The sequence below is a fragment of the Bolinopsis microptera genome, chromosome 11 (genome assembly GCF_026151205.1).
Source record: "Bolinopsis microptera isolate Bmic1 chromosome 11, MBARI_Bmic_1.0, whole genome shotgun sequence".
Taxonomy (NCBI): domain Eukaryota; kingdom Metazoa; phylum Ctenophora; class Tentaculata; order Lobata; family Bolinopsidae; genus Bolinopsis; species Bolinopsis microptera.
This window is the reverse complement of record NC_087082.1, coordinates 11,800,939-11,815,555: the sequence shown is the minus strand read 5'-3', so window position 1 is coordinate 11,815,555 and position 14,617 is coordinate 11,800,939. Positions and strand designations below refer to the sequence as shown.

Sequence of the window (14,617 nt, the reverse complement as noted above, 5' to 3'; positions counted from 1 at the left end):
AATTTTAACGAATTTGCCAATGAAAATAAATACCTCCAGTTACATAAACCAATGTTCTCACCCAAATTTACCAAAATCAAGCATCGCTTATCTAAAAGGCGATGCTGCAACTTATTTTAAGCATCCTCCGATACTGCTGCCAAGTTTAGATAATCATACATCTTGTGAATCCCCTTGAACTCTTCGCACTTCCTACTCTCCTCGCCCTCCTTGTGGCAGATAAAGCCTTCCAGTGCAGAGAAAACCTCCCTTATGTAAGGAATATCCTCCTTGATCTGCCCCAGAACTTGAGGGTAGAGCGTGTCTACATCTACGGTGCCATCCTCTTGCTCTCCCAGCGCTGCTTCTATCCTCTTCAGAGCAATCCTGCACATATGAAACTCCTTATCTGTACTGCAATCCTTTCCTCGTCGTCCTAGAGCTAGCAGAGCTGTTAACGCTTTGTAGCTAGCACAATCCCCTCCATCTCTGGAACATTCGTAGAACTGCAGCTCGTTGAACACGTTGTGTCCCAGGTTGAGCATGGGGCTGGTAGGAGTGTGGTGCTGTTCTGCGTACATCAGCTTGTGGACTGTACGTGGTACAGCGCCAAGTTTTAAGGACTGAGCAAGTGTGACGAGGGAGAGAAGGATGAGCGCGCCTCTTGTCCACATGATCTACTGGCAAACAGAGGAGTTTAGAAATAAAATGAAGGGAGTGGTTGTGGATAAATACTGTACTTATATAGTATATACTTGTAACAATAGTATTAAGATCACGGATTGTTTTTAAATACTTCTCTCCTAACTTCTAAAAATGCTCGGCACAAACAATTAAGCTGTTCAGCAACTCTAAACTTTTTGCAGCTCAATAGTCTAAAAATATAGGACTAATGAAGCGAAAAAACTACAGTATCAATAAAGCAACGTGCACGGTTACTAAATTATTGTATCAGTTATCCTTTTAATAAGATCCACATGGCTAGCTGTTTGTCTCTAGGCTTGTTTGTATCATTGGTCTGAACTATTAGACCGACCAACGCCCCCTAACTGTTAAAAAAGGGGGGCACATTTTATATTCGTCAGATTCGTTACCATCATGATAGAAAAGTAAAGCTCCACATTAACTGAGAACTGCACCATAAGATAGACCCCCCGGCCCCCTGTTGTAGGTTTACTCTAATTTTAAGACCGGTGTGAGACACCATTGTAAAAGATGTGGGACATCTGGTCGCCACTTTTCGTCTGGCTCGGGTATATACAGAAATTAGTACGAAGAGGAGGTGCGATGAAACTACCCTTGCTGAAAGTCGCAGGTTATTGGTCAGGTTAATTAGAAATATAGATTGCTTTAGAATTAAATAAAAGCAGCTGTAATGCCATGGTAACGGTTAATATAATGCAAAAAAGCTGGCTGAAAACTCTGACTGTTCTCTGAATTAGGACCCTGCAGATTGATCAGAAGCTATACAATATAAGTTTGACAAGAAGAATGACAGTTTCATGGCTAATTCATTTTTCATTACACGATCTCAGGAAATTAAAAGGAAAATGTGTTGGTCTGAAAAATCGTTTGATCTGCGCAGGCTCTTTCTCTAGCCATCTGGTAGAAGAGGTGTTGGGCTAGTCTTTGTACAACGCATGTGTGATCTGGTAATTCAGTTGTACACAAATTGTTTGAAGGTTACTTTTTGTTCACACGTTTGATATAATCCCAGTAAAGCAGTAATGATTCTGAGTCCTTTTTTTTTCAGGCTAGGCGGAAACTCAAGTTATCTCAAAATCATCTGTTTTGTAAGTTAATGTAACTGGCGATTTGCAGCTCACAGAAGTTTTGATCAGAGTTGTGGGATTCATAAGGTCGGGACAAGAGTAAGACGAAATTCTAAATTAGATAATTGAAAACAAATGCAACACAGATGTTCTTGTATTCATTATAGACACTACTATGAACAAAAATTGAAAATTAGATCAATTAAATACAATCCACGACAATTCAAACAGAAGGCTAAAGAATTTACTTTATTAACTGAATTTCAATTAAATTAATCTTGTTCATTAAAATTCAAATTATAACTTAAATAAATTAAATCATGACAAACATAACAACAGAAACAAATAATTATGTTCGAGATAATAGAACGTTAGATAAATACTCGAGCAACACTGAAAATCACTCCCAGATAAAGTTCCCTACCAAAGGAACCTAAAACTTAAAAGATCTGGAAGGTTCGGGAGAGCAAAACGGCCAGATTAGAACTCAACCCTGTAAAGACAGAGAATGTGCAGGGTAGTGCCACTAGTTTGATCAGCGCATCCCACTTCTTTCGCTATCTGGTAGGGGTGGTGTCTGTTAGTATTAGCTTATTAGTGAGAAGTATTAGTGAGAAGTGAGTATTAGTGTATTAGTGTATTAGTGTCTTTGAGAAGTTGGTAACTATTCTATGGTTGGTTGTGGTTGGTTGTGGTTGGTTGTGGTTGGTTGTGGTTGGTTGTGGTTGGTTGTGGTTGGTTGTGGTTGGTTGTGGTTGGTTGTGGTTGGTTGTGGTTGGTTGTGGTTGGTTGTGGTTGGTTGTGGTTGGTGTACGCTATCGCTGATCCATCATGGAAACATGGAATTTTCAAATTTTAGCGATAATATTCTGTATTGCTTCACTTTAAATATCAAGCTATGTATTCCTAAAGTTCAATAGTTGGTTCAACTCTGATAAATGATAAAACTCACTCCTTTGGAGAGGAACTTGCTCTTGTTGGCGCAATAAGTTGCAGCGGCATGACGAGCAGTATAGTTGTTCACCTTCTGCTTCATTTGTACCACTTGGCTCGTCCTAGAAACAAGTCTTATAGTTACACCCGGACTAATTTACTATGACTGATAACTGGAGCCCTAGCCCGTTTTAAATCCTTAATCTTATTTTTTATTGAAATTTTATTACATTTTTATTGCAATTTCGAGTTTCCTACGGCCAGATTTTCGCGGCCGTACGAAAAAACGTATTGATCTTTATAAAAACCTTGAGAAATGTCACTGACCTGGATGAGAGAACTTTAATACCATCATCAACTGCAGCTCTCTTCTTTCTGAAAACCTCCTTTATCCGCTCCTCTGCAGCCTCATGTAAGTCTGACGCTTTCATCACGCTTTTCTTCGCATGACAATCATACAGTCCGTCCTCAATGTAGGCTGATAATCATAAAGGGGTGTAAATCAGTGTAAATCAGTGTAAATCAATGACTTTGAAATGGTCTCAATTGAATTTGAGAGATTACCACAAGTTCTGTGTTTTGAAATGAGTTAGCTAGAGCGTCACGGGTTGATAATGATTACTTACAATCTCCTCGTTTGACTAGAGAAACTACTCTCTCCTCAGCCTCATACATAGGAATTGCCGTAGAAAGGTAGATGACCACAGACAACGTTAAAACCAACGATCTCATCATCTTTGTCATTTCTTGTCTCTAGTTTGCTAAACAGTCAGTTTGGGTTAGGTTAGTAAGCTTTGAGAATCCTGAGATTTCTTTTGTTGAGTAATGCCTGACGAACAACAAGAAAAAAATTAATATTACCACCATTAAGTATTTGATGCATTTGGGTGCACTCTATAGTCTGTACCCATTACCCATCTATTAATGGCTTCTTTTGAACCTTTACCTAATACCCATATCTTAGAACTTGGTATAAACCTAGTAGTGACTTAACAAAACAAATGGTAAGGTTACCAACGTTACCAACCTTACGCAACTGGGCAGGCTTGTCCGCCGTGGCTAAATGGATCGGCGGCGGCGTTTCACTAAAATTACACCGGCGGCGGCGGCGTACGCCGGCGTGAGCCGTGAAATCAAGGCCAACTAAATTGAGGTCTATGAAATATGAATATGATTATGTACTTAATTTGGGTAATTTAGACTTAACTTCAACAAATGATGTTGGTATATTGTTATGTTATTATCTGCTATCAAATAAAAGTTGAGACAAATTGATGCAATTATTTTATTTAAGGTAAAATACATAAACAATAAATTATTGCTGAAATCAATAGATCTCTCAATCTTTTTTGTTGGAAACAAAATCATAGTTTTTAGAACAAAACAGTGTATATTTGAAATTCTTAACATTCATCCTAGATCGCTGACTAGAAAGAATTAAACCTGCAGCCGACCAGGTCCTTTCAATTTCCGCACTACTGGCAGGTATACAATGCACTATTCTTACTATGTTTGAGAGTATTGGGAAAGTTTTTTGCCTATTAGCCCAAAATCTTTAAAAAATCTGTAAAATTTCTTCTTCAGTCAAACTTATGAGTAGGTATAAGTTAGCTAAAGGTGTGTATCATGTGTGTGTTGCCCTAGCCGCTAATCGCTATCAGTAACACTGATATCTTCAAATGAAGACAGAATTATTTTGAAGTCAGAAAATGCACGCCGTACGCCGATGTACGCCGGGGTGTATCGGCGGCGTTCGGCGTGGCAAAATCACCCGGCGGCGGCGGCGTTCGGCGGCGGCGGACAAGCCTGCAACTGGGAATACAGAGATTTTCGGTGTTGTTGATTGCCGTTTTTTATTGCACTGGCAATATTATTATAGAATCTATAGTCGTCATAAAGAACTATGGACTTGCATAACAGTGCAATTCAGACAATGAAAATATCAATATCACGTGATTCATCTCATTCTAAACGTGTTTTCGGTGGATTTATAATAGTGGACCATCAAGTTTATGATTGCAGAATGCAGAGTTTGTAGTACTATAAGGGAGCATTCACATATTACGTCTGCAAGTTTTTGACCACGTCTGAAAGTTGATCAACAGCTTCTGTCAGTTGCACTCTTAATGCAGTGGACAGGAAAATGAAATGAACAAATTGTGTCAAAACAACTTGTCTTGCTGCTCCACTAGGAACCAAGATCTTAAACCTGGTAATCAAGTTTTTTATGGCACATGAGAGTATAAATTTGGTGATTTCTTGCATTCTTGCAGAGCGGACAAGAAATCGACAAATTTCACCTCTCGTGTGTCAAATCAAACTCGTCTTGGTGCTCCACTAAGAGCTAAGATTCAAAACCTGGGTATTAATAATATGGGACTCGTCTTGGTGCTCCACTAAGAGTTAAGATTCAAAACCTGGATATTAATACTATGGGACTGGACACAAACATGACTCATGCACCTGGTTGTAAATCAGGGTGGAGGCCCCGCGCTAAATCAAGATAGAGGTATCATGGAGACTGGGGAGATTTTACTGTTCGAACCGCCGCATCTGATCAAGTAGAGTAAAATTATCTAATACCCCAACAAATATAGCGGGTAATGTCTGGTCTGGGGTTGATCAAAGATGGGCGCAAGTGATTGCTTTAACCATGAGATCGTTATTAATCATTATCATCTAATTGGAAATATTTATTACTATTTACTGGTTGCTGTTTTCATACACCCCTGCAACTATGCGTATGATATTGATATGAGAGCGACCCACCTAGTCTGACCTGTTCAAGAAACTGTGATTTTGCAAGCTTTATCATGGTAGCTGTCTGTGTGACTCATCTTTAGCCGGTCAAACTTGGGCACCAGTTATGTAGTTATAATTACCAGGTTGCAAGGACAAAAGAAAATCGCGGCGCCGCGACAACTAGGCAAAATCGTGGAGAAAATCTCGAAAATCGCAGCGAAAGATAATGTATTAATTGCACGATTAAAATTATGAATTAGGGGTAGACTGGTTCGTAGGGTAATGACTTGCTAGTTGGTTTGTGTGAATGACTTAAAGGTTAAATCCAGCATTATGGCATCCTTTGTATACTTTTTTCACTATCAATATGTTCGTAGAAATATTTCCTTTACCCTCATGAGTTTATGTCCATATCGTGTTCGCAAAGGTATGTTATAAAGCTATAATATAGATTAATTGTCTTAACAATTGATGACTTTTCTCATTGTTCCGCAAATCTCAACTAACAAATTTTTCACGGAGGATGGGAAAAATCGCGATTCCGCACGTGCCGCGATTTCCTTTTGACCTTGCCAGGTTGTCATGCCCAGCGAATTAAAATTGGACGTCCCATGATATAATAATTGAGAGGTCATGGATTTACTCGCGGGAGTCAGACCGACATCAACCACGTTCAATGAAACTAATTTCACATGTTAGATGCAATGATCGCTGGAATACAAAACGTTTCGAAATGAGGGCGTTACCATTGACCATTCATCATACCTGAACTAAGCTGCAGATTTCACAACAAATGTGAGATAGTTAAGTGACGATGAGCTCTCTCACAGCTATCTTATACCCTTACATGGTGCGAGAATTATACAGCTCCCTGCTCACACAGACCTGACCCTAGATCTAATAAAGTAGAGTATAAATTAGAGGTTAGTTGTCACCCCATTTAGCTCCCTCCTTCGTTTACTCTATCTCAGTATCTCGCATATTATTACTGCTATATTTTCCTGGCTCTAGAGTCAACTACCTAGGAGATTAAAGTAAAATAGTCAAGGTTGAGAATCTCGATAATGATGATATAATAGCGCCTGATGTCCACACTCCAGTGGCTCAGGATGATTAAATCCTAATTCAGGATCCAATGAACGGCCCAGAATTGAACAGACAGGTGCAGAGGCCGGATGTTAGAGGATATAAAGTTAAACAACTTTGTGGAGTCTGTGAAATTAAAGGAATTATAAACATGATTATTGAACGTCAGAACGGTGTCTACTTAATTATAATAAGTAACTTAAAGAACAAATGAAACAAAATTTCAATTGATAAGAACTTATCATTTGAACTTTGTTTCATTTGTTCTTTACAAGTTTACATTGCTCCTTGACCTCAAGTAGAGCACTGTAGTGCCGATAAAGGTAATAACACCATATTATAATAAGTAACTCATGTACCCGATCTTAAAAACGCCACGAATATGAGAAAAGTAACTAGTAAAAGATGGTTTTACAATATTAAAGGACGGTTCACTTCACCGCTGAGTGGTCAAACGTGTCCTATTGGATTCAAGTTCAACTATGGGCAAGGGAAGCTGGCCACAAAGTTCTTAGCAGTGCTAAACACTTGTTAGGCCGAAGTGAAAACACGGAGGGTTAACGATCCTTTCTTTACTTTTGGTCCTTTTAAATGGCCTTTCTCCGCATCACTGCCCCTAAATTGGGCCGGGCTATGAAACTACTAACAGAACACGACGCGCCTAATTGATATAAGTGTCGTAAACCAGGATGGGCCGAGATTCGCATTACGAAATACTGAGGTAAATACCTGGGGTTGTTAGAGTAATCCGGTCCTGAAAGTTATGAAAATAATTTAGGTATTCAGATTATGTTATGAATGTTACTTTACGGCGTTACTTTACGTCAGGGTGCCCATCGGGGATGCTACTTAATTAAATGACCATTGTGTTTTTAACGAATTTATGATTCACGGTTATTGGTTCCCAGCCAAGTAACATTGTGGAACCATGAGTAATGAAGTTTGAACCTATTGAAGTGAAACAATGATATACAACCGGAAAATATAAGCAATCAGGGTTGCGTCATATTTTTCACAACAATACAATTCAAAAGTTATTTTATTGCAGTGTCAAAATACTCACCGGTCCTCAAAATATACCTAATTTTTAGCAGGGTTGATTCAGATTAGGACACGATAAAAACTACAGCGATCGGGTGGACTTCAACTCAACTGGTCAAGACATCATCTCCCTAAGTGGACATCGTTCAAAATGAACCTAAATAACACTTTAAAGAAAAAAAATTTAAATTATCCATCTTTTAGACGCTCAAATTATGCACCTACATATTTTGAATTCCTTAATTTTGGAGTGGCATTGCAAGGAGCGCTTTGGAGTACTGTTCTTTAAAATAATATTATATCGAATAAATTACTTAAACCGATTCAAACTTAGATTTAAGATCAAATTACACAAAACATTATCGTTACAGTTCAACACAACGTCGAATGAAATAAGTCATAAAAATGTAGCCTTCTATCTAAATTTTGAAGTCGTAGAGCTATAAGTATAACCAATAACAGCCCAAATAGGAAAATCATTACTTCCAAATGATTAGGTACCCACACGTCACGGGTATGACGAAAATGCCCTCCCTTCTATTAGTATTACATCGTTTAATAGTGATGGTGTCCGAACCAGATATGTTGAATCAGCAGGGATACAAAGTACGAGATGTACAGCACAATTATTGTAAGAATGTAAAGGGAAACATGATGCAACATACGATATGCACCATTACACCACCTTCATATTTATATCGAAATTCAGGTTTAAATTAAATCGTTGTCGCAATAGTTGATTCAAGTTTCAACGCTGACACTGACAGAGCTCACACTCCTTTGTAAATGTAATACATCATGATCCAATCACAGGGCCCCTCTACATTACAAAAAGCCCTAAAGCATCCCTGGAATTGCCTACTTTCACAAAGCTGTAGAGTCAGAAAATGAAACGCCCAGATGAATTAGGGGCAGGTAGAAAAAACAAATAGATTACATTGTTACCACGTGCTTTTGAGCACGCAGTCCATGTGCTACATCATGATCATGACCTTTAGTGAACATATTTTCCAATGTGGGTGAAATACAGTGTACTAGTGCATTTAATACGTTAATATAACACCAGTTGTGCAATTCTAGATTAAATCCTGCCACAAGGAACGGCGTGAGGCCCATTCGATCAGAGCAAGATGACAATTATTACGATCATTTGGGGACTCGAGTCATGGGCCAGGGGCCTGTGTCAGGAAATACTTAAGCTGGACACATACTAAATAGTAAATTTAAACAAAGCTTAGACAATTTTAGACAAAACGGTGAAATTCATTACACACATTCCCTGTGATTGGGCTAAGCCTAAACTCTAAAGTGAGGTAATTTTCAGTCTCAAAATTTTCTGTTATCAATCAATTTTCTGTTATCAATCAAGGTCCCAACTAAGAAGCTTATCAGACCAGAAATCAAAACGTTTGAATTAATCTCAATAAACTCACAAGACCAATTCCTCCACACCCGCAGCGTCACCCTTGCCTGCGTAGCAAAATGAAGAATACTATTACTGCACGTAATCTGGAAGTTGATTGCTTTTATAATTTGGTTCAGGGTGGAAAAGCAGCAACTCTCCCCCAGACACATGGTTACGCAGCTCAGATAATTGTTGCGGGGGTTAAGTCCAGTCACGTCATTGTAAACGTGGAGGTATTTGAATTGTTAGACACAATAACGACTCGTCTAGACACACAATCAACATTAATTTGTACCGATAATAGGAATGAGCTTTTAGTTAATTTAATGGATTTTCTGATTGTTAATGTTTAACAATACAGTTTGTTGGGCCATGCGACGCAGATCAATACTATTGAGACATTATAATATAGATACATATGTATTTATGAAGGAGCAGTATATATATATAAATACATATATACCCTCTCAGTCTCATGCATATGGCTCATCAATGATGAATAATGGTTTATCAATTATATAGTTTTTGGACACAGTCTTTTTAACGACGATCCTTTGTGCTAATTTTCCGAGAAATCCTTTACATATCACAGTGTTGACAAGCACGACCGCTGCATTATACTCACTATACTATTTAGTATTTACCCCCATACTATTATACCCCCTTTACTGTTTTTCCATGCATTAAGACTCACCGAAAGTCGTTCAGTATGCATATTTTAAGTTCAAAACATTCTAATTCAATGTCAAAGATGAAAGGAATAAGAAATAGTTATGTCATATGTGGAGGCTTTTTAAGAAATTTGCGCAAAATACGCGCCAGCTAGCACTGTTGAACTTATACTTTTTGCAATGATAAGAAAGTTGAAGGTGGAAAACAGCAATCCGGTGATATCCGGCTCACTAACCAGTAAGTGGTAATTCACTAATTCAGCACCAAATTCTCAAATTGACCTAAGCCGAGAAATGGGAGAAATTTCTTTTATATCATATAAGCATATATCAATATGCACCCTCTTAGTCTTAACGCAGTGCAAGCGTTTAATTTAATTTTAAATCGCGGGTTCTAATTTAGAAGCCACCGGCATGGCCTGCAGTCTGAGTCACCGGTTATAAGTTTCGCAAGACGATCACAAAGCCTTCATTTCTTCTACTAAAACCACTTAACTATATGGATAAGCAATATTGGGGTCCGTTAATGTCGTTATGTGGTTTTATCTCCCCGTTTATAAATCTAATACCTGCACAGCTCTATATCTGATAAACTCACATTATAAAGGAGTGGAGCTATGGTTCAGTAGCAGATCTTTCACATATTGCGTAATCAGTCGAGGGGAGGGGGTTTTCAAATGATTACGCTAGTGTAATTTTGACACAATAGCTATGAGTATGACGTGTAAAACTGATTACGGAGGGCCGGGGGAAGGGGGTTAAAAATTGTCCAAAAAGTGATTACGTAATATGTGAAGGACCCCTTAAACTGGTATTATGTACATATCAGGACTCTAGTGAGATGACAATTATGATTTGCACGAACTTTCAAGGAGACTCTGTATATAATAGTAGAGTCAACTTTAAAAGATCCAAAGCCATTTTTCACAAATTTAACTTATACCTATAGGCTGAAAGCGATCAAATTGAATTGTGCGCACAATCATGCCCATGTAGCTCTTCGGATCATATAACTCAACATTTTCTTGTCCAAAATTAAAACCTCTCCGATCCAAACTATGAGTTCGATGACATGTAATTTGCGTGCCCTTCGGGGGTTAAATTTGATTATTACAATTATTATATATTTTGAGTAAACATTGACTGGTGTGAAAGCCAGCCCCCAAACAAAGCCATAAATCAATCGTACTGACGAGAAATGGATGCCACTCGGCTATAACTATAAGCTTGAAGGAACACAATTTAATGATTACAGCCCGACGCTACGTGAAATAATCAAGTGCATAATATTAATATGATTCATTGAAAGCATTTGTGACACTGACTGAAGGGCAATCAAAGAATTTAACCTAAAAAGACAGACTAGCTTAAATAGTTTGCATTGTCAAAATTTTGCAACTCAAATCGTCAAATCCTTCAGATGCAAACGATCGCGATTTTATTGAGAAATATTCAACAGATCATGATTTTTGCAACAACCAATTGTTCAACTGTACCGCATTACTGCAAAGTTATGCAATTCAAAGATGGCAAGTTGGCATTTGCTTACTGGGCGGCGCTCATGGCCTGTCATTCCGCCGAATCTCTATTATGAACATAAAAGCCTGGGATCCTAGGTAAGTAGGTAAGCATTTGGAGTCCCCATAAAGCTATTTTTGGAGAGAAGTCACGCGGACACCAAGAGGACCGACACCAAGAGGGCCGGGCACAGCAAGAAATTTTCGCGAAATAGTGAATTAATTCGGCACATGTACATTTGTAGGACATTTGGCCGCAAATTTTGCGACACCTTCATAATACAGGGTGGTCCAGAAGTATAACATTCCATAACTCTCGTACTTCGTTTTTTAAAATGTTGTTTATTACAAAAAAGGGTGTTGCACACCACTTATTCGTTTTCACTAGATTGTCATCATAAAGTAAGAACGCTTTATTTTAAATGTGTCTAGGAACTTCAAAGTTTCTAGACACATTTGGTTTGATAATTAAAGTGCTTTCCCAAATTTTCAAGTTGATTGTTTATACTTTTTTTCGCATTTACACATTTGCTCACATCACTCACAGTCAGCCGCTCTGACATGGTTAAGCATGTGAGCGGGATAACATTACTTCATTTCATTTCAATTTTGCCGAGTTTCGACTGCATATTGTAAGATCTGCCGGATACGTGATCCCGGCACTAAATCAGTGATCTCTCACTCAATCAATGGCCTGATTAATAAAACAAAAGTGTAATTTTCAGGAAGGTCAATATCAGTATTAACTCAAAGTGATCAGGTTGTCATCTCAGCTCCCCAACATGCTTGGTACCGCCTTATGAGGCTCATTGTTGCACGCTAGGCCGCTAGCGAATAGCTCTAAGTCTAGATGGGTGACCGACAACTGAACCCAATTGAACCTAGTTCCCACGCAGTTAACAGGCACCCAATCAGCTTAATTGGGTGACCAATCAGCTTAAATCCCAAAACGACAACTGAACCCGACAACTGAACCCAGGTCATATGTCCGAAATCGGATATACGACAACTCACAACTGAACCCAACGATCGGATTTTCAGGTTCTCCTTCTTCGCAGGGGATTATCACTATAGGATAAATCATGACCACTGTAATTTAGAGCATTGGAGCCCTGTGCTAAGCTGTGCTTACCCCGGTAAAATATTAATAAGTGGAGAAAAACGTTAAACTTCGTTTTCTCCGCATTTGGTGAATCGTTTTGTTGCTTGTATGAAGGCGATAATCCTTGGTAGTGAGAACTTATCCACTATATCTGTCACACTAAGGTAGAAGGAGTCAGTATCCTCCTCGTTGGTAAGACCACTTCGGGCACTGGCCAATAAAGTGGTTCATTGTCTCCTCTTCCATGTCTCCATACTCGTTTGAAATGAGTGTTGGGCAACGTTCTCCATCTTTTCCTCATTGTCAGAGCCTTTTTCGGTGAGAGAGTCTGCATTTTCGTTACCTGTCAGGTAACTTGGCTCAGATTACTTGGCTCAGGTTACTTGTCTCAGATCTCGTGGCTGCTGATGCTTTGGGAGGGCCTGCCATGGTTCAGATCTCGAGGAGCAGTGAATCGTATCCTTTTTAGCACGCTCCGTGAACACGTAAGCTTGTTATATCAGATCTCGCGATCGAAAGGCATATGCGACCTTGTCATCTATTAGTACGCTTGTTATACAGATGAAGAGATCGGATCAATACATATCACTGATTGATAGTGACGAAATCACTGATTAAGTACCGAGATCACGTATCCGCCAGATCTTAAAATGATCATAACTCGGCTCTGATCAAAGCTTTCGTTGGAAATAGAAATTTCAGTGCCTCAATCTTGTATTGTGCCATCCTCAGTGACCCTGCTACATGATCATTCAAGAAAAATTCAGTCAAAAGAGTGAAATTTGGGTCGTGGAAAGCTGAAATCTGAAAATGTCGTACTGGTAGGACATTTTCAAAATTTTCATTCCGTCAAAGTTTTCTCCTGATATAATTATACCTACTGGTTCCAATACCTTGAGGGCGACTTGTGTGACTCTCGCCGACCTCACTGATAGGTCACTGGTCAAAAAGCCCCATTACATTTCCCAACCAGAATCCATATATATAGGTTATCTATAGGTTTCTCAAATCAACGACTTTAAATACTTCCTTAATAATATATTGGCGATATAACTGCTCGCTATAGACATGTAATTATGCAGTACTTCAATTTATCCGATAAATACTGTTTGTCACGCATCTCGATTCTACTAAACGTTTTCTCCCAATTAATTACATCAATATTATTCACCTACCCGCATACAATCCGCGAGCGTTATTTGCGGGTAGTTATAATATTAAGTTCAATTTATAACTTCATATGCAATTATGATGCGCTTCGGGTTCAACTGGATAAGTGGTAACTTTCGTCACTGCTTCACTAGTCACGTACAAATAAAATGGGAATTGTGATTAATATAATAATACTGATACTGTCTGGTGGCATTTTACTGGCTCATTTTGGAAGGTTTTACGTCAACAATTGGGTAACAAATTCTTTTCTTGAAATGTCTGGTTTTTAGTTTGACGTTGCAGCAGGGGGGGGGGGGGGGGGGGGCAATGGCATAAAATAGCATAAATGAAATTACCCAACCAGAGACGATATTTCCAAGCAGCCAGCAGGATATAGTTTCCGGTTACTGTCTAAGCTGTTAGGTTTTTCGTTCCGAAGAATAACTTGAGATGGCCCAGATGGACTTGTTCTTGAGTTTTTTTGCATTCTTCCGAAATATATGATCTAACCAAGCCTCACCTCCTAAAGTTGGCGAGCGTGCTAAATCACTGTACACTCAAAGTCAAATTTCGAGACTTTTCTAACGTGAATTTTGAACGCTGATTCCGAATCACCCCACATGACATAGGGTTAAAATGCTCCCCTGGCGAGAAATCGGCGAAAAACTTTCTCGATCACATGACATGAACATTGACCATTATTATATATATATTTCGTCGGACGGGTGGTGTAGTGGTATTTCACTCGCCTCCCAAGCGGAAGACCGGGGTTCAAACCCCGTCTGAGGCAGGCAGGCCAGGTCACCAAGCTGTGATTGGTACAGGATTTATCTTGGTAATTATGCTCGGAGGATATCAGTGACGCGATTCCCACTACAGTGTAAGCTGCAGTGTAGCTGTAATAGTCTACCGCCAATCGGAATGAGTGTGAACTTGCTTACCAGGCAATCATGATTTCCGCTTGGTACTCATCAGGTCTCTAAGAAAGCCAACAGTGTGCTGATATGCACTGTCATATGTACTTCCTAGAAGCAGCACACGGCCCATTTCGGACTTGCACGAGTTATAATTATTTTTTATTTTATTTATTATATATACAGGGTGTCCCAAATTATGGGCTAAAGAGGAAAAAACTTTTTGTCATGAATTTGATTTCAAACTGTTCCCTTTTGTCTCATTTAACTCCTGAACACCTCAGTTGATGCTAAAAGTCCCAA

General features: G+C 38.9%; 2 protein-coding genes across 2 annotated transcripts in view; one reads left to right on the top strand and one right to left on the bottom strand.

Moving 5' to 3' along the window:
• LOC134822801 (inositol oxygenase-like) overlaps positions 1-14,617 on the top strand; it is an 81,298-nt gene that overhangs the window by 4,765 nt on the left and 61,916 nt on the right. The window lies entirely within an intron of this gene.
• On the bottom strand, positions 1,862-3,440 carry LOC134823432 (uncharacterized). The gene is made up of 4 exons (XM_063834891.1): positions 3,311-3,440; positions 3,012-3,162; positions 2,704-2,806; positions 1,862-2,312 (listed from the first exon to the last, which is right to left on the bottom strand). Exons 1-4 carry the CDS (start codon positions 3,426-3,428, stop codon positions 2,232-2,234), a joined length of 453 nt encoding a protein of 150 aa, XP_063690961.1. The 5' UTR covers positions 3,429-3,440; the 3' UTR covers positions 1,862-2,231.

What these genes read in the sequence shown, in the direction of transcription:
- LOC134823432 (XM_063834891.1), bottom strand. Translation starts at nt 3,428, where the DNA reads ATGACAAAGATGATGAGATCGTTGGTTTTAACGTTGTCTGTGGTCATC. An exon ending in ATTAAAGTTCTCTCATCCAG is followed by an intron (nt 2,807 to 3,011) that starts GTCAGTGACATT and finishes ACTTGTTTCTAG; the next exon opens with GACGAGCCAAGTGGTACAAA. An exon ending in GCAAGTTCCTCTCCAAAGGA is followed by an intron (nt 2,313 to 2,703) that starts GTGAGTTTTATC and finishes CACCCCTACCAG; the next exon opens with ATAGCGAAAGAAGTGGGATG.